Source organism: Myzus persicae, unplaced genomic scaffold (genome assembly GCF_001856785.1).
Source record: "Myzus persicae strain clone G006 unplaced genomic scaffold, MPER_G0061.0, whole genome shotgun sequence".
Lineage (NCBI taxonomy): Eukaryota > Metazoa > Arthropoda > Insecta > Hemiptera > Aphididae > Myzus > Myzus persicae.
The window spans coordinates 11,574-37,237 of NW_019100516.1; the positions used below are offsets into that span (position 1 = coordinate 11,574).

The 25,664-nt window shown below is 31.4% G+C and overlaps 1 protein-coding gene and 1 pseudogene across 1 annotated transcript; one reads left to right on the top strand and one right to left on the bottom strand.

The window, feature by feature from the left end:
* The first annotated feature begins 6,452 nt into the window (after positions 1–6,452).
* Positions 6,453–7,637, top strand: LOC111030019 (craniofacial development protein 2-like). Its single transcript, XM_022309324.1, has 3 exons — positions 6,453–6,600; positions 6,788–6,837; positions 6,933–7,637. Exons 1-3 carry the CDS (start codon positions 6,453–6,455, stop codon positions 7,635–7,637), a joined length of 903 nt encoding a protein of 300 aa, XP_022165016.1.
* A 4,521-nt stretch (positions 7,638–12,158) lies between these two features.
* Positions 12,159–24,268, bottom strand: LOC111030034 (annotated as a pseudogene).
* Positions 24,269–25,664: the final 1,396 nt, after the last annotated feature.

Consider the following 25,664-nt stretch of genomic DNA (forward strand, 5'->3'; position numbering starts at 1 on the left):
TTTTTTTTTGGCTAATTCATCAATTACCTCTTTGGTACTGATAGGAATATTCCTATGCACAGCCATTAAAGTAAGGCCGTTAAGTCGCTCTAATCAAGTCTATTCAAATTTTAAAGACAATATTTAGTTAAGTAGGTACGGAACAACATACGAGGTACAACTCACGGAATGTCGATTTTAATACAAAATTGATAATATTGTAGTGTAAATACGTAAAACCCATCCGTGCATTATATAATAATAATTTCTTAAAACATTTCCAGAAGTAGGAAAATGTATTATTAGCCACACGACCATGCGGGTGGCGGTGGCACGGCTGAACAGACAAAGTCTATTCTTGTAATAATTATATTTATGAAATAAAAATTTACAAAAATCCTAGCTTTTTTTTTGTTTCCTTGTGATCTTGGAATGCCCTAACGGCTAACACTAAAAACACTATTTTATACAATTCTTTAAAAGTTATATGGGAGGGGATCTGACCCCCACATCCCCCCCCTTGTATACGCCCCTGGATCATATAAATAACAATACAAAAATAAATATTACCCATTCAAGTGTTATCGTAGGCATGTAAATAATTGTTACAAATGTTAATACAGTATGTAATAACTAATAATATTATAAGTATTTTATTCTTTATTAATTTTAAATTTAGTTTATATTTTACTCAGGTAAAAATTATTTAATCATTCCAAACAACATAACATGATGTTATAATATTATAGTGTTGAATTATTTTTTGAATTGGTTACATTTAGTGATTTTTATATTCAGTTGAAAATAATGATACTAATAAACAAAATAAAGAAAAATTATAAAAAAATAATTAAATATTAATATCTATTAAATCGTATTGCCAATGGACTGCCCCGGAGTTGTTGAAATAATTACAAAATTTATTTCGTATTTCATTGGCTGTTACTGATGAATTACTACCTTGAAAGGCTGTAATAATATTGCTAATTTTGACTTCTCCAACTTCCCGATTACACGTCTCCTGTTAAAATATTTTCAAAATTAACACTATCATGTAAAAATATTTCCATTTTATGTTGACGTAAAAAGTTGTGAAGATGGCAGCAGGCACGAACGATTATTGCGGTTTTTCCTGGACATAAATTTATTGTTTTTAAAAGTATTCGAAATCGTGATGCTAGAATTCCAAAAGTATTTTCAATTATTTTACGAGCCCTCGACAATCTATAATTGAATATACGTTTTCCTTGCTTAAATTTCTATGTGGATATTGTTTCATCAGATTATTTGAAAGCGGAAATGCATCATCCGCAAAAACATATGGAAATTTGTCACTTATTCCTGGTAGGTAATGTGAATCTGGAATCTTTAATTTATTTTCCTTAAAATTCTTGTAAAACAAAGTATTTGAAAATACACCTGCGTCTGAAACTCGTCCATTGGAACCAATATCCACCATAATGAATTCATAATTGGCATTTGCAATTGCCATTAAAAGAATACTGAACGTTTTTTTGTAATTGAAATAATAGGAACCAGAATCTTGATGTCTTATTATCTCTATGTGTTTGCCATCGATCGCCTCCAAACAAAGATAAAAATTCCATTTTGATTCAAAGTAATTAGAAATAATTTTCCATTCTTCTTCTGATGCAGGTATCTGAAATCGATAAAATGTACCAATGAATTATTTATTTTATTTTATTTATACGAATATATGTTCAAAACAAGCCCCCTTGAAACTCTTAAAACAACTTCACACGAACCAGAAAAAAATGGAAAATTCTGAAGAAAAAAGGATGAATGATTTGCTAGAATTAGCATGCAGCCGCCTACAACAATCTACATCCGATAACGACATTGTAGCAAAATCGTGAGCAATTTAACTAGGAAAACTTGAACCAACAACTGTTTGCTCAAAAACCAATTACCGATATCCTGTTTGAAGCTCGCTTAAAAACTCTCCATAGAAACTCAGTAAAAATTAATCATTCTTGTGTATGCTTGTGCTCTTCAACACCATCTACATTTATTCAACCTACGCCTGTTTATATATCTTCAAATTCAAATTCATCACTGTCTGGTCATTCATGGGAGACCCCACACGTTTCAAACACGACAGCTTACAATAGTTTATTAGTTTCAGTGAACTTCTTAACGACACTCAATATAAAAATTAAGATGTATTATTTTTATTATTTTTTAACTATTTAAACAAATTGAAACCATTTTTTTAATGAATTAAAAATAAATAAATTTAATTACCATTATATTATTTTTTAGTACAGTTATATACAGTTATAATAAGCTTCACATGTTTCTATGATAATTTGTCCAATTGTTTGGGGAGCGATTGCGGTAATGAACTTAAAGCGGGCCATACACTATCATTCAAAGAATGACAGTTCGACTGATGACTGATGGTTGCCATACACATACAACCTATGGTCAATCAAGATTGACAGTTCTCATTTATTCTACACAGCAGTTTGTGTTTACTTTATTCTCTCTATAGTGCTTAATTATTTTACTAATTTTACCATTTTTAAATAAAAATTCTTTTTTAATTTTTCACCTTTTTTAATAAAATGGAAGAAGATGCTCTTGTCGTTATTGCAATATAATATATTTAGCGTATGAAAAAAGGAAGAAAAAAAAAGAAAAAAGGTTCTGGATGAAAGAATGGTTTAAGAAGAAACATACATTTTCTCATCATAATCTACTTGACGAATTGCGTTTATCATCTTCATCCGACTATAAAAATGATCTTCGTATGGACAATTCAACATTTTCAGATTGGAAATGGTTACATCATTAATTTTTAAAAGAAACACTGAGAGAAGCTATACCACCAAGCCAACGTTTATCGTGCACTCTAAGATTTGTAGCTACTGGTGCAAACTTTGAAGAACTGAAGTTTATTCAGCAATTTCACCTCAATCAATTGGAAGAATTGTAGTTGAAACATGTGAAGCTAATACATTAGTATTGAAAAATAATATCAGAGTAAGTAATTTTTATCATACCTTAACTGAATTAGACTATTTTACTTTTTATTACTAGTATCAAGAAAATATTAAACAAAATATAAAAATTGCAACTTTAATATTCCAAACAATAAATTAACTTAAAAACATTAGTATTTAAAAATGCTTAAATTCATCCTAAGTATCAATTCAAAATTATAACAAAAAATAATACTTAAAACTTTAATAAAAATAAAAACTTATTATAAATTTAAGTATAAAAAATGCTTAAATTTACCTATGTTGAGTGTCAAATAAAAATTATAAAAAAAAATAGTATTAAACTTTATAAACTAAAAAATAAGTATTTCTTAATGCTTAAAACGGTGTTGAATATTGAGGGTCTGATAAGAAATCAGAAAATGTATTACAAGCTGTATTTGGCCACGATTGTTGGGTGCTTGACAAAGTTGAAGAAGTATCAGTTAATAGAATTGGTGTGGCAGTGCGTTGATTGAAAGTTGATGGAGTTGAAGAACGAAAATCTGAGCAAACATGATTTATAGATATCGAATTGCGGTGTAAAGTGTTTAATCGAGCCTCAAACAGAATGTCCTCATAATATCATTATCAGATTTACATTAACTACGCTGAGACATGCCAATTATAGTAAATTATTTTTCCTTTTTTCTTCAAAATCACCTTTCTCGCTATTTTTTTTGGTGGTCCACCTGGTTTTGGCGAAGAACTAACCACATCAATTTCGGCCATATCACAATTACTTTCATCCAGAACCAATTAATGAGTTCAAATTTAGTTAATTTTTAACTATTTTATATTTAGATGCTAGCATCCTAAGATGAGTAGAAAGCAACATCAGAAGTGTTTGAAAAAAATTGGAATTTTAATCATTGTTTGGGCGCAATTGACGGCAAACATATAGACATTACGAAACCTCAAGAATCTGGTTCTTATTATTTCAACTATAAGAATAATTTTAGCATTGTTTTAATGGCAGGTTGTAATGCCAACAACGAGTTCCTTATGGTAGATATTGGCTCCAATGGAAGAGTATCTGATAGTGAAGTATTTTCAAATTTATTGTCTTGTGAGCATCTTCAATAAAATAAACTGAAGTTACCTAAACCTGATTATTTACTCGGAATTAATTGCAAAATGCCCTACATTTTCGTGGCTGATGATGCTTTTCCATAGTCCGATAATTTGATGAAACCTTACTCACAAAGAAATCTAATAAAAGAAAAACGAATTTTCAACTAGAGACTGCCAAGAGCCCGAGGAGTAATTGAAAATTCATTTGGAATACTTTCATCAAGTTTCAGAATACTTTTGAAAACTATCAATCTCAGTCCTGAAAAAGCTACAATAATTGTCCGAGCTTCTTATCATCTACATAATTATTTACGAAGAAAAAAATGGATATTTTTTTACAGGAGAGTTTTGATACAAAAAATATATTGACAGGAGAAGTTGAACCAGGAAGTTGGAGAGGTGAAAATCGTAATTTGACTGAGCTACAACATGCCCAAAGTTAAAATTAATTTGACATGGTTATGTTCTTATTCTGAGTACAAGATTTTTTGTTTCTGACTGATTTTTGCTGTCATGGTTACTTATTAACAAAAACATACTATGTGGTGCATAAGGTATGCATCGGTTTTGAATATCCAAATGAATATTGTGGTGAGGATATTTGTGGAAGTGTCTAGTTTTACCTGGCGTCAGCTGCCGCCATGGTTTCAACGGGCGAGGAACTGTGACAAATGTTTCCAGAGCATCTGGTCAATTGAAGGGTGACATGGAGAGGTCTTTGCCTAAGAAAAAAGTGTTCAAACATCATCCTCACATCCTAGAAGAACTTGGAATAAAATAAGAAAATCGCTACATGAGAAATCAAATGAATATCCAATATTATGAAGTTTTTAATTTCAAACTCTCGTACAAATTTAATTTGGCTTTCTGGCAGATATTTTTTTTCTGATTAAAGTAGACAAATTTATAAGAAATCGTGTATTAAATTTTAAAAACTTAGATGTAAAAAGATACAATTTTAGTTCTTAAAATAATTTGCAAATGTTAGTGATTTTTAAGTTCAAAGGTTCATAAAAAATAACTGGATTTATTTGAAAAGATAAATAGGTATGTCTTCTTAGGGGCAGCGCTCACCAAAGTAACATGACGAGTGAAATGACGAGTGACGTGTTAGTAACATGTCATTCATATAATTTTGTTCACAATTACAACTGAAAATCACTTTATCCCGCTCAACAAATCGACATGTAATTTCATGTTTAAATATTGTTGTTGCTTGTCCCTCGAAAAATAGCGCGTGTTCTACTTTTTGTCATTTGTCACATGGAAATGCATAATTTCCAAATTGCGCTCGACGGAGTGACGACGGACAGTATACAAAGTTTTTAAGTTTTTAGTATACAAGTATACAAGTTTATAATTATACAAGAAGTAATATATTTAATATATTTAAAGAAGTTATTTTTTGTTAGTTCAAAATACAGTATTTATTTAGGAAGTAAGTACCTACTTATTAATATTCATTACAAAGTATACTATGCATAACCTACTACAGGTACGAATCTAGGACAAAATATCCAAATGTATCCGTTTTTACGTAAATTAGTAGATTACACTTTACTTACTAATAAAATTATCTTAAATATCTCAAATGACTAATTACTAATAGTAAAATAAATTACATTAATTGTAATAATAGAATAATTATAGAATCACAAACATCCAACAATTTGGACATTGATTACTAAGATGCGGCATGAAAATGCAGCAGACGAGACCAAAGTCGCGCAGCGTCAACTGGGTACTATTGGACTACCATTGAAAAATAAAAGAAAATATATGTTAAAATATCTTTGTGAAGAGTATTATGATGGAAGTTGGGACATTCCAAATTTTTTAAGTGCAATTGCTAATTTTATTATAAATTAAAATAAAATGTTCTATTTTGAAAAACGTTTTTCTAAATTTTTAGAAAATAGTGTAGGTAGTTATATTTTTTAACAAATTACTTACTATTTTATTTTATTTTATTGTGTGTTCATAAAAACAAATTATTTTACATTTTATTTTATATTATTTGACTATTTAACTAATGTTTGTGCAACATTTATTTTACTATTAGTGATGCTGTGTGGGTATATACCTATATAGGTTTAACTAATTTTAAGAGCTAATTTTTTTAGAAAATTTTTAGAAAATAGTGTAGGTAGTCATTTTCTAGCAAATTATTTAATATTTTATTTTATAACTATTATTTGACTATTTGACTAATGTGTGTGCACTATATTTTGTGATATTATTACTACTAACGTAATTAATATATTATATAATATTTTTATAATGTGTAATTTACTAATCTACGTAAAAACGGATAGATTTGGATATTTTGACCGAATACCTACAGGTACAGGTACCTAGTTGTGTAATTTTGTTTTAATATTTAACAGTTCCATTATGAAGGACGATCCTGAATTCAACATAAAATTCGTTGAATTCATTGAAAATCATAAATGTATTTATGATTATAATACAAAAGAATACGCATGTAGAGGTGCGCAAGATAAAGCTTGGGAAAATATTGGAAAACAAATTGGAGCCACAGGTTAGTTATTTGTTTAATTACTAAATTATTACGAACAATAGATATTATACAAGAACTATATTGTACATTTAATTTATTCACTTATTCACTTAATATATTTACTTATTCATAATTGACTTAACAATATTTCATATTACCCACATATAAAATTAAATAATTAAATAGCATAATTGTTTTGCGAATGCAGTGATGCATATGGCAAACCCTCAGGGGAGTACTAAGCAATTAGTACTACGGGTTTAGCGAACCTGGGGCCCCGAGCTACCCTCTCCATGGGTATAATGGAGTTGGCGATAGGCTAACAACCTATTCTGTAAAAATCCCTTGTTCAGGAATCAAACATAAATTTGCCTAGGAATTGTGGATCAAAGGACTTTAGACTGGAAAATTGGAAATCGGCATTACGTTTTGGAACCTGGAATGTACGCACTTTATTCAAACCTGGAGCAGTAGGAACAGTAGTTAAAGAGATAGAAAGGTACAAGTTAGGAGTAGTGGCACTACAGGAAATGAGGTGGAAAAATACGGGTTCAATGCAGATAAGTAATACAACGCTGTTTTTTGGTGCTTGTGACGGAAGAAGACAAGCTGGAAGTGGTTTCGCGGTAAACAACAAGCTACTAACAGCTGTAAAAAGTTTTAAAGTTATAAACCCTAGATTAACGATCTTGACACTAGATACAAAATGGTTTGGAGTAGTCTTCGTAAATGTGCATGCTCCTACAGAGGACAAAGATGTTAATGAAAAAGATGATTTCTACTCGTTGTTAGACAATACACTGTGTGAGATACCAAGAGGCTGTGTACAAATCATATTAGGAGATTTTAACGCAAAAATCGGACGTGAAGAATGTTTTAAGCCGATAATAGGAAGGCATAGTCTACACCAGTTATCGAATGTTAATGGGTGTAGACTTATTGACTTGGCAACGGGAAGAAATCTAAGGGTTAAAAGTACCATGTTCCCTCATAAGAACATACACAAAGGTACATGGAGGTCACCAGATGGACGACATGTAAATCAAATAGACTGGTGAATGAAAGATTTAATAACAGTATTATGGATGTAAAAACCGTACGTGGAGCCGATAGCGATTCGGATCACTTTCTTGTGGCAGGTAGACTACGAGTGAATTTAAAAAGAAGACAAGAAATAAGGAGAGGAGGAGCTACGGGACGGGTTGACATCGCGAACCTTAACTATCCAGTAGTAGTTGAGAATTTTCAAAAAGGTATAGAGGAAAAGTTAAGAAGGATGATTGCAAGTGAGTCAGGCAGAGAAGTGGAACAAAGGTGGAAAACGGTAAAACAACTTATTCAAGAAGAGCAGAAAAAACAATAGGGAAACAAAAAACTAAGAAAAAAACCTGGTTTAATGATATTTGCGAAGAAGCCATAGAAAGAAGAAGGAATGCTAGAAATATATGGCTGTCCGACACTGATAGTGTGGAGAAGTTAGAAAGATTCAAAATGAGACAACGGGAAGCGAGTAACATATTAAGATGTGAAAAAAGAAAATATTTACAAAACATACTTAAGGAGGCAGAACAGAATTTTACTAGTCACAATACAAGAAACCTATATAAAAAGGTTAACTTCTTAAGTAAGAAATATAAGCAGCCGGAGAAATTTCTCAAAAATGATGATGGAAAGCTTATCACATCTAAAGAAGAGATAGCAAATAAATGGGCGAACTATTTCAAGCAGCTGTTGAACTGTAATACACCAGATAGTTTATTCCACCTTGAGAATATGGAAACTAATAATACAATCTGCCTAGCACCGAGTAAGGAGGAAATTCAAGAACAAATAAGAAACTTAAAGAACCATAAGGCACCCGGAGAAGATGGTATCCCCAGAGAGTTACTTAAAAGTATGGGAAATGGCTTGCTTGAATATGTGTCCGGGCTAATAAAAGAAGTTTGGGAAAAAGAAGCGATTCCGGAGGAATGGCAAACAGCGCTGATATATCCTATACACAAAAAGGGAGATAAGCAGTTGTGTGATAATTATAGAGGTATCGCTCTATTAAATGTTACCTATAAAGTGCTATCCAAATGTATATTAGACAGAATTAAGCCGTGGGCAGAAGATATTTTAGGAGATTATCAAGCAGGGTTTAGACAAAATAGATCTACCACAGATCAGATATTTATTTTGAAACAAATTTTCCAAAAAATGTGGGAGTTTGACAGGGAAGTACATGTACTGTTTATTGATTTCAAGAAGGCCTATGATTGCATACATAGAGAATCTCTGTTGAATGTACTAAGACAGTTCAAATTGCCCCAGAAATTAATTAATCTGATAAAAGCAAACATCCTACACACGGAAATCAAAATTAAAGTGGGCAATATTGTATCACAAGGGATACCAGTATCGACTGGTTTGAGACAAGGGGACGCTATGTCACCCATACTATTTAATATAGCGTTAGAAAAGGTCATCAGGGAGAGTCGGATTGAAGAAAACGGAGTACGATTGGGAGATTGCATAATAGGAGTATTGGCCTACGCGGACGACATAGTGTTACTTGCGGAAAATAAGGAAAATCTCAGGGAGCAAGCGGGAAAACTATTAGACACGGCAAAAAGAATAGGTTTAGAAATAAATGTTTTTCTGAAACATGATCGTGCAGAGAAGAGAGCTCGCGGATCATGATCACTAGAGGTCGGATTTTTATGATTTTACATATTCGTTTCTAGTCTATGCAGTTAAATGGGAGTGAGAAATCTTTACGATTCATGAAACACAGAATTCACAGGAAAAAATTTATTTTGCATAAAAAAGCATATTTTAGGGGTTAGAGAATATTTAATACGTAAGAGAATATTTGAGAATATTTTTCTAAAATAGGCATATAATGAACATATTTCACGTATATCAGCACTTTGATAAATACAATGTTCACTAAATGATTTATTTCTGGGTTTTAATAAAAATTAATCTCCATGTATTCCTTATCGATTGCGATAGCACATCGGTTATTTCGTTAGCTGTCACGACTATTCTCGTCGTCTACTAGTCGTCCGTCGCATCGCGTCGAGTGTTGATATCTGAGTGTGATATACATAATATTTTCTTTCCACTCGTCTCATATTACTATAACTGTCTATAACATACAAATATGCCGAAAACTTCAAGCAGTTTAAAAAGTTTATTTGCTCAATGGATTTCGTCGTACAATAACCAAGAAACGATTTTCACGACAGATGGTGCAACAATTTTTTGTCAAGTTTGTGACAAAAATATTACTTGCACCAAAAAGTCACAGGTAACACAACATGTACATACTAATGTCCACATAAATGGTTTAAAACGTAAATTAAATACTTCATCAAAACAATTATTTTTATCAGAAGCTACTCCCAATGAAAATAAAAATGATTTTAACAAAGATTTGTGTCTAGCCTTAGTAGCAGCTAATATACCTTGGTATAAAATGCAAGTTCCTCAATTTCGTACATTTTTAGAGAAATACACTGGCAAACATATACCAGATGAAAGTGCGTTACGTAAAAATTATCTCGAGCCGTGCTACTATAATACTTTAACAAAAATCAAAAATGAAATTGGTGAAAATAATATTTGGATTGCTGTAGATGAAACTACAGATACAGACGGTCGTTATGTTGCAAATTTACTGGTGGGAATATTAAAATCAAATACTCCGACTCGCCCATTTCTCCTGACATGCAAAGTTTTGGAAAAAACTAATCATTCCACTGTTGCTCGGTTTATCAATGATGGACTAAAATTATTATGGCCGTTGGGTGGAAATGACGAAAAAGTGTTGTTAATGTTATCGGATGCAGCTCCATACATGACAAAAACCGGTGATACACTAAAAGTTTTCTACCCAAATTTAATTCACGTTACGTGTGTAGCTCACATGATGAACAGGGTTGCAGAGAAAGTCAGAGAAATGTTTCCAAATGTGAACACATTAATCAGTAATCTAAAAAAAGTATTTTTAAAAGCGCCATATCATGTCCAGGTGTACAAAGAAATATTACCCAATCTGCCATTACCTCCAGAACCCGTATTAACTAGGTGGGGAACTTGGCTGGAAGCCGCTGTATTTAATTTCGATCATTTTGAGGGTTTGAAAAATGTTATAGACAAATTAAGTGAAGAAAAGTCGTCAGTCAGTATTGAAAAATGCAAAAACATGTTACACTTACAGTCTGTAAAAAATGATTTGATTTTTATTAAAACTAATTTTCTTCAAATTGTTACAACTATCAAAAGTTTGGAAAAATCAAATACTGCCTTAGTTGATATGATAAATATTATCGAAAACACTTTCACACAACTTGAGCAGATACCAGGAGAAAAAGGAGAAGTAGTAAAGACAAAAATATTGCAACTTCAACAAAAAAACAAAGGATACAAATTTTTGAAAAATATTGGACAAGTTCTTAGTGGAAATAACACAATACAACTTCCGGAAAATTATTCACCGACTATGGTAGCCGACTTGCAATATTCTCCAGTGACATCGGTTGATGTCGAACGATCCTTCAGCATTTACAAGAACATTCTTACAAACCGGCGTACTAAAATGACACCGGAACACATGGAACAATATATAGTTATTAATTGTTATTGTAAAATAGATTAAATTAAATATATTTAAAACCAAATTAATAAAAAATAAATTTAATAATTTTTTTTTTAATATTAAAAGAATATTTTGCATATTTAAAGACATAAAACATCATATATCTGGTATTTTAAAAGAATATTAAGAGAATATATTGCCTATTTTATGTGACATAAAAACATCATATTTTAAGGATTTTAAGAGAATATAAATCCTACCTCTAATGATCACCCATTTTTAGAAGTCGGGCAGTACAAGTTTCAAAGAGTGCAGGAGTTCAAATATCTGGGATCGATAATGACACAAAAAAACGATGAACTTAATGAAATAAAAGCAAGACTCCAATCCGGTAATAAGTGTTACTACGGTCTAAGTAATTGGTTAAAGACGAGGACGATATCGATGAACCTCAAGATACATCTGTATCGCACCCTCATCCGTCCAGTGGTAATGTATGGTTGTGAAGTATGGACATTACGGAAATCAGATCAAAACAGACTACTGATATTCGAAAGAAAAATATTAAGACGAATCTTCGGACCGTGTATAGATGAGTACACAGGGGAATGGAGAATTCGAAAAAACGAGGAGCTCAAACAGTTGTACCAAATGTCTGATATAATTAGAGAAATTAAAAAAAGAGACTCCAATGGGCAGGACATGCATGGAGAAAGGAAGGAACTTTAATTCGAATGGTTCAATGTGGGACTCCCCAAGGAAAGAGACCCTTGGGACGACCTCGACTAAGATGGGAAGACCAAGTCAGGAAGGACGTACAAGTGACAGACGAAAGTGTCGATTGGAAGGTCTTAGCGTTGGATAGAGTGAAATGGCAAGATATATGTTTGAATGTATGATCTTAATGGTCGATTACAGACAAGAAGAAGAAGAAGAAGAAGAAGAAGTGATGCATATGGTTTTAAAAAATAATAGCATAATCTATCTCTCGATTCTACTGCGACATTAGATGGTCTTGTTCTACTTCTATTTTCTTGTGAGTTGAATTGAGTTTCACCACTATATCCTGTAGAAGATTCTTGTGGATCTGCGGAAGTTGAAAAAATACCATCGTGTGTACGTATAAAGTTATGTAAAACGCATATTGCTTTAACTAAAGTATCAACTTTTTCAACTTTACGGCATATTGGGCTTTCCAATATCCTAAATTTTGATGTCATCATTCCGAAAGCACATTCTATTGATTTACGTCCACGAGAAAGTCTATAATAATGAAGGAACAAATTTGAATAATAAATAAAATATTTTTGTAATAAAATGGGCATTTTTAACTACAAAATAATATTATTTTGTAGTTAAAAATGTATACAATTTTTATAATTAAGGCATAAAAGTTATATACAAGAATAGTAGTAAGTTATATTGGAACCAAATAACACCAACTGAACAGTAAAAGGGTTACTACTTGCCCCCTTTTTTATAGTTATAAGCTATAACCTATTGAAATTACCTGTAGTTAAAGATACGTTTTGCATTTGTTAATTGCCTCCTTGGGTAAGGTCTCAATAAATTATTCATTAGAGGGAAAGCCTCATCACCTACAAAATAGTATGGATATGGTGGTTCATTTTCTTCTCCTGGTAAAGTTGATGGTTCAGGCAAATCGAGTTCGTTTTTCAGCAATTGTTGACCAAAAGCACATTCTTTTAAAACACGTCCATGACTATTGCGACCATATTCTCCAACGTCTATTGTTATGAATTTTCCATCGGCATCTGCCGTTGCCATTAATACTATAGAGAAGAATCCTTTATAGTTATAGAATGCTGATCCTGAATTGGCCGGTGCTTTAATCCTTATATGATTGCCGTCAATACTGCCGACACAGTTGGGTAGATTCCACAAATCTTGATATCTTTCTGCAACATTAGTCCAAATTTCTTTAGTAGGAACTGGCATGTATAACGGTTGTAATACTACACTCCACAACGATTCACTAGTAGTTTCCACTATATTTCTCACAGTAGTTTCATCTCTTAAAAAATAGTATGATATAGCCTTCATTGATGATTCGCCAGCAAAGTATCTAAATAATAAAACAATTTTTCAATTTTTCAGCTCAAAATAAGTCCAAATATTTTATTAATGTTGTATATTATATGTTATAAATTCTAATATAATTATATATAATTATACATAATAATATTATATATAATTTTTAATTAATTTTTTTCTTGTTTTTCCCGTTACTTTTCAAAACTACTAGGAAATTACTTTTTATTGTCCTAAAAAGTAAAAGGTGATGATAAACAAACAAAAAAATAAAAATAAAAATATAAATACATACATCATTGCAAAATCAATACATACGCTTAGAATCTAATATTAATACAAGATGAATTCTGTAAATATTTTTAAGCATCAGAATGTAAAGAAAGGTGGAAGAATCTTGGGGCATGTTATACCAGACATTTAAAACACAAATTACCATCTGGGTCTGGTGCAAAACCTAAAAGACCCTACTACTTGGCAGAGTATCTGCATTTTTTAGAGCCATTTACAAAATCACGTAAACAGACGGGTTAGTAAAATAAAAAATATACAAATTATATATTTGAAATGTTGTACATATTATACTACAACTATTTTAATTGTGTACTTAGGAAATATACTAGTAACTTCAATTACTGACAACGAAAATTTAAGCGAAAATGATCTTGAAAACAGCGATGACCAAGCCGCCGATTAATATGAGTTAGCTGATCCAAGTTCTGATAATTTGGCTGATCCAAATTCAAATAAAGATGATTTATATTCTCCATCTACATCCAGTGCTAATATAAATAAAAATAAAAAAAAACACGCGCCAGTTCTTTTATCAGATGTCAACAAGGCTGCCCTCGATTTCTTTTCCAAGAAGAAGAAAACTGATACCGAGGAAGACATGGATTTATGCTTTTTAAAAAGTTTGTTGCCAGACATGAAATTGATGACCCCAGACCAGAAAAGGCGTTATAAGGTTCAAATGATAAACGCAGCAAGTTGTATATTAAGTGAGCATACAGTTTCTGCAGTTTATAATCAACATCAAACTCCACATTCATTATCTCCACCAGTTCAACGTCATATACATGCACTTTCACCACCAGATCAACGCCAAACACCTGTATTTTCACCACCAGATCAACGCCAAACACCTGTATTTTCACCACCAGATCAACGTCAAACATATACATTTTCACCACCAGATCAACGTCAAACACAGGAGATCACTGAAAAGGGCACATACACCTATCCATTTTATAACTAAATGTTAATTATATTATACAAGTATTTTAAACATTTATTCATTTACAGGGTTATTTAATTATTTTTATTTTGTTTTTCATATTACTCATATTATACTTCGTAACTACAAGTCTACAAATATTGATTTTATCTACTTAAACAAAAAAGTTTAGTTTATGAATAAATTATGTTATATAATAATATTTATTAATAAACTGAATATAATTCAAATATATTATTTTAATTACTGGTACCTATGGTAAATCTATATTACCTAAATTTTCAGCAGTATTTATATTCAACACTTATTAGTTTATAAATAATATGTCTTTAATTTTAAAGAATTAATTAAAATTAATTGGTTTTAAAAATTAACTTGGTAAAATGTTTTGTTTTACTTACCTAAGTGTGATAAGTAATCGTTCTTGAGGGCACACTGCTCTTCTATAATTGGTGTCTTTTTTCTGGATTTCTGGTCCAACTAACCTAACCAACTCTTCAAAAGTCGATTTTTTATTCTGTAAAAACTTTTAAAACGATCTGGATCATCTAGCTCTTTAAACACAGAGTATAAACCACGAGAATAGCAATTTTTACACCAAAATGGATGGACCCAGTATTTTCGCACTATAGAACCTTGATTATAATTTAAATAATTAACTAAATTCACTGCAGCAAGAACGTCTTCATCCTCAGACGACATGGTGGGAAATGAAAAAAAACATGGAAATTATTTGTCATTAGAACATCACGTCATTTTGGTGTAAGTCAAACAAATCACTTGTTACTAGTTGGTCATATCATACGTCAGATCACGCGTCATGTTCTTTGGTGAGCGCTGCCCCTTAAAGGTTTAATCAGGATTAAGGAATAGATAACATGAAACATCCATCATACACTATCTGTTATAAAGAATTTTGGAATAAAAAATCACCAAACTACAATATTAGTCACAAACACATGCAAATTATTAAACAAGTATTTTTTGAAAAGCTAGTTAATGTAATAATTACTAATTACCATCATTATTAATATTTAATAAGAAGTATATACTTTATAATTATAATATTGAGTTTTAGAATACTGCAATATTGTGTTTCTGTAAAATTAAACAACTGAAAAAAATTTTTTTTACATTAGTTTAGTGCATTTTGATAATATTATATACAATGTAAGAATTAAGAACCAAATTAAAGGTTACCTATTGTAGTGTACGGTGTCTTATAGTATTGCCACTTGTTATTAATAGTAGTATTTAAATTTTAAATTACTATAAACTGGAATAAAACACCAATATTAGTTACCAGCAACTAATGAAATCATTAAGAACTCAAAGTCTGGAGTATAGATAGTTATAAAAAAAATTGTGATCATTGAGTAAGGAAGGTTGACGATTAATTTTATATCGGATCATTATGTTCCCTTAAAATTCTTTAAAAGAATTTGGTTCTTTCATTTAGGTTATTTGTGCTATAAACGTGAAACACTTGAAGGATCAAAAAAAGCTATGGATCGCATAACAGTTTTATGTTGTTGTAATATGGCAGGCACAGATAAAAAAAAATTGTTGATAATTGGAAAATCCACAAAGCCAAGATGTTTTAAAAATATAAAAATAACAAACTTACCTGTTTTATTTGTTCTTACCTAAGTTTTGATAAATTAAATCAAAAATCAATGGACGATTTTCTGCAGCCTAACAAAATATAAATATAAGTATGTTAATCAATTAATGTATCATAAATATCTATATGCAATAAAATAATAATCTAATTAATTTACGGTATGTATAATAATACTAAATAGTAAATATGTATAATGTACAACTGCTAATAATAATAATAATAATAATAATAGTTAATACATGATATGTAATTTTTAAATAAAGTATTAATTAAGTGTGTATGTATGTATTTTTGAAATAAAGTTATTATGTATGTATATATGCACTTTAATAGTTTCGGTTTATTAGTTATTCGGTTAATCGAGACAGTCGGATAATGGGGACAAATAGGTCACCGCCCGATGTGTCCCAATTAAGCGAATTCTACTGTATTTATCATATTATTCTGTATCTATTTTTATATTTCAATAAAAATGTTTATTTAAGGACACATGGAAACTTGAACGAGTCTCAAGCGTCTATCGATGTAGTGGCTTATTCAGGTGATTTTTCAGACGAGTTTGAAGAAAATTATATACCAAGTCCGCCAGAAAACTGTGGTAATGTGGATGTGGAAGTTGGACGAAATTTCCAGGCTATTGATAAATTAACTCTACACGATGCAGAGTTAGTGGAAAACCATGACGTAGCCATAAAACGAACCAAGAAAGAAAAATCTCAACCTATTACTCCAGTTCAACAAATGATTGACATTTTAAAGGAAAATTCTGTTTTAAAAAAACTCCGATTTGAAGAGAAAAGTGTACGTTCAGACTCAGACTCGTCTAAAACTGACTTTTTAAATAGCATAGACGACACAGGTATGTTCTTTTTAAGTATGTCAAAAATGACCAAACAATTGCCAAAAATTGAACAATCACGAATCAAACTTGGATTGAGCAATTCCGTATTATCTGCTGAAATAAGAACTAACGAACAATCATATTTTGGCACACCTGGTTATTCCTGTTACCCACAACAACAATCTGTTTCATCCATATCATCGGAATCAAGTACAATACAACCTACTATACCCTCTTATTACTCTAGTGGAGAACATTCAACTACTTCAGCACAACATCAAAGGCAATCACTACTCGAAATGGCGTCTCTTCCTCCGCAAGATTACGAGTGAAATACAGTGTGATCCCTTTTAAATGTAACACTAAATAATTCTGTCCAGTGACATCGGATTAATATGCGGTTTTCGGGAGGGGATAGGGAATACATAAATACACATTTCTTGATGATTTTTACATTTTTAGATCTTTTCGTGTGCGCATGCGCAATACAACTTGCATTTTTTTAAATGGCAACAGGTGTTTTTAATACCAAATTCGGATAGACCGAATTTTTTTAAGTCGATTTGGTCCTTTTTACCATAGCTCTAAAATCAAAATTGACCAAATGGCAACCAGTTAAAGTTTTGATTAAAATTATTGAATTTTTCAACAATCATACTAGAATTTTTCGAATTATTATGAAATTTTAAGTATTTTTTTTATTTCCGTAGGTTTGCAGATATTATTAAAATCATTTAAATTTAATTTTGAGTACCTAATTAATTAACCTCAATTAAACGTAAATGTTAGTTCAGAAAAGATTAAGATTAAACAAACTAATATGATTTATTTCTCATAACTTCTATTATTAAAGTTTCTATTTAAATTATTAATTTTATCATTTATTGTTATTTTTCATGATACAAGTGGGTAATTACTTGTAATCTCTAAGATTATTTTATTTGTAGCATTTACTAAAATAAACCAAATTTATTTATGGTGTGCTAAGAATATTATCTTAATGTCCGTATAAATCTGACAATAATAACTTATTATAATTGATAATTTTTAGCATTTATTTAAATGTACCTATTGAAAGTCATTACAAGTTTTAAACTCGTATGTAATGCAAGTATTTCATTGAAATTTAAAAATGACAAGTAATAATGAAAAAGTTGATATACTTTTAGTTTATGGTGAATGTCGACGTAATTAACGAAATGCCGCTAGACTTTATGCAGAACGATATCCCGAACGATATCACCCTCCTCACAATTACTTTGTCAGAATTGAATCATCTTTGAGAAATAGTGGTGAGCTACCTGCAAGACAAGGTGATAATCGACGTAATCAAAGACAGTTGATTGGACAGGCAAACGAACAGGACGAAATGCAGGTATTAGCATATGTTCAATTAAATCCTCGATCTTCAATTAGGCATTTAAGCAACGAAATTGGAATTTCTTATAAAAAAGTTCATAAAATTTTGAAAAAAAATAAACTGCACCCGTATAAGCCTGACTTAGTACAAAAGATTTTACCAGGTGATTCTAATCGTAGACTCACATTTATTGCATGGTTTATGATACAATTACACGACGAACCCGATTTTCTAAAATATATCTGTTGGACCGATGAATCGAAGTTTACCAACAACGGTATAATTAATAAGCAAAATAACCGGTATTGGGCTGATCACAATCCATATTGGACGACTGATACAAATCACCAAACAGTTTGGGGAACTAACGTTTGGTGTGGGCTACTAGATGGGAGACTTCTCGGGCCGTATTTTTACGATGGTACACTTACTGGGAGAAGATACTTGGAGTTTTTAACTGATGTTTTACCTACATACATGGATGATATTCCATTAGAGTCTAGAAATAATTTATTTTTTCAACAAGATGGAGCACCTGCACACAATGCAATTGTTGTAAGAGAGTATTTACAAAATAAATTTGGTAATCGATGGATGGGTACATATGGTGCAGTAGCTTGGCCACCAAGATCTCCAGATCTCACGCCATTAGATTTTTTTCTGTGGGGACATTTGAAGAATGTAGTGTATTCAACTCCACCTTTAAATATTCAAGATCTAAAAAATAAAATTGTGAATGCTTGTGCAGAACTTAAAAGGGAACAGATATTAGCAGCTACTCAAAGAGAAGTGATTCATCGATTTCAATCATGCATGGAGAATGATGGGCTAAACTTTGAACAATTTATTAGATAATTATTAGAAATTTGTTTGTCCAAATAAATAATAGAAATGATTAAAATTATAAAAAAATTGTGTTAATTATTTTAATTGTTTCATACCTAGTAAATTAACGAACATTTACGTCTAATTGAGGTTAATTAATTAGGTACTCAAAATTAAATTTAAATGATTTTAATAATATCTGCAAACCTACGGAAATAAAAAAAATACTTAAAATTTCATAATAATTCGAAAAATTCTAGTATGATTGTTGAAAAATTCAATAATTTTAATCAAAACTTTAACTGGTTGCCATTTGGTCAATTTTGATTTTAGAGCTATGGTAAAAAGGACCAAATCGACTTAAAAAAATTCGGTCTATCCGAATTTGGTATTAAAAACACCTGTTGCCATTTAAAAAAATGCAAGTTGTATTGCGCATGCGCACACGAAAAGATCTAAAAATGTAAAAATCATCAAGAAATGTGTATTTATGTATTCCCTATCCCCTCCCGAAAACCGCATATTAATCCGATGTCACTGGACAGAATTATTTAGTGTTACCTTTAAAAGGGATCACACTGTATAATAATACATTTTTTAGTAATTCAAAAACAGGAAATTGGTTTTTTTTGTATTTTAAACAGGTTTAATTAATAAGGTATTTTTATATTTTAAAAAACGTTTAATTAAAAAGGTATTTTTATATTTTAAGAAAGGTTTAATTCAAAAATTATTTTGATTTTTAAAAATATCTATATCTATAAGGGATAAGGTATAATTTTTTCCTACATACCTTAAACAAACAGCTAATCTTTCTTCAGTAGTTATGGCTTTTCGAAGTTGAGTGTTTCGTAAGTTCATGTATGCAATCAAATTGTTCTATTGTCATTCTAAAATACATATGGGAATTTTTATAATCACTTCGTAGCTCTTGAACCAGCCTTCGAAACTCACCGAACTCTTTTCTTTTGGTATTTATATCATGTACCCATGTTCTTGTCGACCTTTTGTTTTTCTCGTCTTCATCGAGGACGACAAAAGCAGCAAAAGTTTCCCAATCTGATGAAACTGATGAACTCGAACTTTCCATAGTTAAAATATAAACTGACAAGTGCTCGTATCAAATATACAGTGCTAACTGTTTAAATATAGGTAATGCGAAATGGTTAAAGGCATGACACGAGTTTATGACAATAGTGTATTTCCAAACGTGATATCACGGCTGATCACGGTTGTGACACGCCAACGTGATTTCACGTGACGTGACAGTAGTGTTTTTCTACCTTAATGCTCAAGTGTGAACGGTGTTACTGTAACATTCGCCTGTGCTCGACTCGAGACGCCGTCGATCCACCTGAGTGCCGGTATTTTTATGAACATCAGAGGAATGTTACATTACGACACGACCCCAGTGTGTACGGTAACCAGTTGCGTGCAGCGAATCGCCCTGATCACTACCGCTACAGGACTGTTTAAAAACTTCCTGTTTTAAAAGTTTAACTGTCTCAAGTGGTTTATTTGTATAAATTTAATTTAAATTTAAAAAATGGATTGGAACAACGAAAATATGTTGGACCTCATTGAGCGTTAGGAAAAAAAACCGGTACTATGGTCCCCAAAGCACCCCAAGTATTACAATAAATTTGTAAAATCCGATGCGTGGGAAGAGTTGGCCACAGAAATGAAAACGACATCGGATGAATGCAAGAAAAAAATGACCAGCCTTAATGCATCATTTCGGTGAGAAAAGGCGAGGATGAAAAAAGTCAGAGAACTGGCTCAGGTTATTATAAAATAATTCTTACAAATATTAATTAGATACAATATTACTAGCCAGTCTTGCTAAGTAGATAACCTATTCGAATACTATAAGATTTTGCAAGGTATGTAATGAAGTGTAAATTAAAAATGCTTAGAACTCACTTAAAAACTGGGTTATCGTAAAAACCTACGTACAAACACAGATAATCCATCTAGTTTCAAAATAATTCGATTCACTCTCATTTTTAAACTACCACCGGAGTTAAACGTGATCTGCCAAGCGTAAATTTGCTTTGTTACGCACTTGTAAGACGGAGAAAACAAATGGCCGTGTAACAGCCTCTTAACAAGATTGTTATCAGCTATAAATAGATGGAATTTTCGTACATTTGTATACACATGGACCTGTGAATTGTCTCTGAAATAAGCAAATACAACAAACTGGAACCGTCACGTCGTCCTTTTCTGTTACTATTATTATCATTTATAATAAATTTATTATTTTGGAGGAAATTAGATAGTTTCATTTAAGTCTACAAATAGCACATTGCATTCTAATATAATATACCCTGGCCTACGAGAGTCCATACGTAAACCGCGCATCAATATAGTAATAATAAGCTACGTCTAGTTTTCTCCCACCATGATGCCCATTCCTACTATTCGGTAACGAGCCGATGCGCAGCGACGGACTCGTTTTTACGTATGGACTCTCGTGGACCGGGGTATAAATTATTATTTATTTATATTACGAATTCTCTTATTTAGTAACATTTTATCTGGAGGGACTCTTGAATGACTGTAAAACAATTTAATACAGGGTGGGGCAGTGGGTTCTGACGATTTATAGAGAACTGTGGTGAGGTACTAAAGTATATAAGATAAACTATAGTTTACCGCCAAATTAAAGTTCATGATGTCTAGTTTTACTGTATCCAGAAATCATGGACAGGTGGCCTGTCAATCAGCGCGTTTTTGCCGTTACGACATTTATTGAGGGTAATGGAGATATTACCTAGTCTCCACATTCTCCCGATTTGACTCCGCCTGATTTCTTTTTGTGTGGTTATATTTTGAAATCTAAAGTATTCACTAATAATCCGCATATACTATTAGAGTTAAAAGAAAACATTAGACGGGAAATTACAGCCATCGATCTGCATATCTTACGAAGAATTATAGACAGTACCTTTGAAAAAACGGATAGCCGACTGTTTACAAAATGGCCACTCAAGTAACGTAATTTTTAAAAGTAAAGATTTTTGTTGATAAGAATTAAAAATAATCTTTATGTTGAATAAAATACAATATGTTTCATTACTTTGTTTATAATACTTGACTAATAAACTACCATTAAAATTCGTCAGAACCCATTGCCCCTCCTGTATAATATAATTGTATTATTTTATATAAGGAGCGGATGAAGTTTATGAAAGTACATGGTTTGCTTTCAAAAGTTTGGCAATTATCATGAATAAGGACAATCCACGACCTACATTCGACTCGGTAAGTGAAAACTAAAAATGTTATAATATTATTTTAAATTCTGAGCTTAACCATGAATGTATTGGTTTTACAATAATGTGTATTTTTTTGGTTGTCTGACAAGAAAATTATCTAGTTGGTATTTTGAGGGAGGGTCAAAAGTAAAAGTTTCCCAGTAGTTTTAAAAAGCGCCTGGAAAAACGCATATATTTTTACGAAAAATCAATATTTTGGTTTGTGGTGTAACTCTAAAACAAAATGACAGTAGATATATGAAATTGTCACTGAATGTTTACATTAGCATTTTCATTACATTATAAAATGTTCAAACTATTTTGAATAGTTTTGAAGTTTTTTATGGACATTTTAAATTTTTTTTAGTTTATTTTTCTATAAATATCAATAAAATGTTATTCATCGTATCAAAAAGTTCAACAATTATATACAAGGTTCCTAATATTTTGTTACAATAGCAGTTAAAAATTGAAAATTATGGGTAGTCACTTTGCCATGAAACCGCCCCTTCATTTACAAAATATAACTATCCAACTAATAATCAAATCCATCCTCTTCATATGCCACAATTATTTTCACTCAATCCCAACACATCATTTTCTAACTACAATACTTCTAACTCTTCACCTTTTACATACGATCCTAGCCCTCTACCTTCTAGCTACATTCCTAGTCTTTCGTCTTCTACACATAATCCTAGCCCTATACTTTCTACTTATATTCCTAGTCCTTTGCTTTCTACAAACAATCCTAGCCCTTCGCCTCCTATTTACGATACTAACCCTTCCCCGACTCAAAATGCCTAAGATCTAAGTAACAATTAGTATTCAAATTAAACAAGATTTTAAGCAGTTACTTTAAAATGTTATTATTTCTTTTTTATTTTATTAATATTAAAATTAATAAACAGAAAAAGGGACTTAAATCATTATTATTAGGTATTTATTGTTATTAATATCATTTTAAAATTACAATTGTTATTATTTATAAAAAGATATAAAGGAAAAATTATCAATATTATTATTATTATTAGTTTTAAAATTTTATTATTTTATAACTATGATTATAATAATAATAATAATTACTTATTATTATTATTATTATTAAGCAAAAAAGGGACTTAAATCGTCAATATTATTATTATTTTTAGTTTCTTATTATAATTACAATTGTTATTATTTATTCAGAGATAAAAAGTACATATGATCAATATTATTATTTGTTTTAATATTTTATTATTTCATTATCATTATAATTATTATTATTAATAAGCTAAACAAGGGATTTATCTTATCAATCATATTTTTATTTTTATTTTTACTATTAATACTAATAAAAATTAAACAGGAAAAATGTATTTATATTTGATTTGTTTTTAAATTATGTTCAAAACTTTAAAAAATGTTAAAATATAATTCAAAATGTTCATATAACATGCATACATACTTGTATATTTTCTTTTGACGCTTCCACAATTGCTTGGCATACTTCGGGAACAATCTGTCCAATAACTTGTTTTGACATTTTAAAAAGGTACTGCAAACTTTGATAGGATTCACCAGTTTCCAAAAATCGTAACGTAACGGCTAATCTTTCTTGCACAGGAATGGCTTTATGGAAATTTGTATCTTTTTTGGAAATTTTTGCACCGATCAAATTTAAAAGATATTCAAAATCAATAGACGACATTCTAATGACATTTCTGTACTGTCCACTTATTTCCTGTTCCTGAAGACAATTTAATAAATCTGATCCACTGTATATGTCTCTAGACTTCATTACATTTGTTTGTCACCATTTTCTTTCACTTTTTTTTATTTATTTTTTAATTTTTAAATAGAATGAATTAAAATGAATGATGCGCTAGCGACTTGTAAATTTCTAGAAGATATTCTAGAAGACATTGCACACGATGTGAACTATCTCAAGAGCGAACTGTGAATAACTGATGGATAGACCGACGAACAACTAAATACACAGTAGCGCTCGACTCAACCGTACACACTGGTCATGTAACATTGTAACATTTTAACATTCAGGCGAGCACGAACTCTGTTACATTACATCAAAATGCTCCAGTGTGTACCCACCTTAACGCACGTCCGCCGCAGACACCGTCCTGACCTAGTTAGTCATCCAACGACCTTTGCCATACAACTGGCCGTCGTTGGGTCATTTTTCCGGCCGATATACGGCTCCTCGTTGTCTACCGCCTTGTTTTTTGTCGTGCCTCCACACCTCCATCTCTGTGCCTCCATATGGCCATCGTTGTGCCTCCATAACCTGCGTTAAGCCGCTTAGCCGTTATTGTGATGCTTCCGATAAGGTGGTCGATCGAACGAACGACACACATGTACCTCGTATCGTTCGTACTCGTCTCATAATATTATACCACAGAACAATGTAGAATAGACACTCGGTCAGTTGTGTGGGTTTACGTATTCCCTATTCATGGTTCGACCGTTATGGGCCCTACGGTGAATTGCAAAGCCTAACCTAACCTAACCTATGTCGTAGTAGTCTAGTAGTCGTTCGAATATTTCGAAGCACTCGAAACCCGTACGCGACACCGAGTATTCACAGTACTGCCGTAACACCTGTAAGTGACGAATCGAACGGGAGGACATCGACGTTAGTGGGCACATTGTCGCCGTCACTCATACCCCACATAACCTCAAATCGAGTCGTCAACCGTCAAGTCGTCACCGGAACCAGACGCCGTGTACTATATGATGATGTGGAACCTGTAGGTATATCTTTAATCATGGTTTCGTGTTTCTGAAATAAATTACTATCCTGTGCATTGATTTTATAATATACAGAAAGGCCATAATATATGTTCGCGCCAACTGCAGCGCGATATTTTGGCAAGACTGCGTAGTCTGCGTACGTTGTCCCACTGTCAGCAATATTTCAGCTTGCGATAGCATTTTTTCTTATCAAGCTGATAGTGGATGGCCTGTGACTGCGACAGTCCGTTAATCGTTATTTCTTAAATTTTTATATTCGTAGCTTTTATTTTATTATGGTTTTGTCCGCTGATTTTCTATTTTTATTATTTATTTCTTTCTGTATAATCTCTGTTGTGCGTCAGTGTCATCAAATATTGTGTTAAATTTATTATTTTATTGTATCTCGATGACACTGTCCACAGCAAAGGTTATAAAAGGCTGGACGCACCGGCTCCGATCGCCTCTCTTTCATTATTATTCGGTCCGAAGTCATCGTGATTGTTTTCTCGTATATAAAAGCACATGTGCCAGTCAGTTCCTTCACATCAATACATCATTGGTTTTTTTT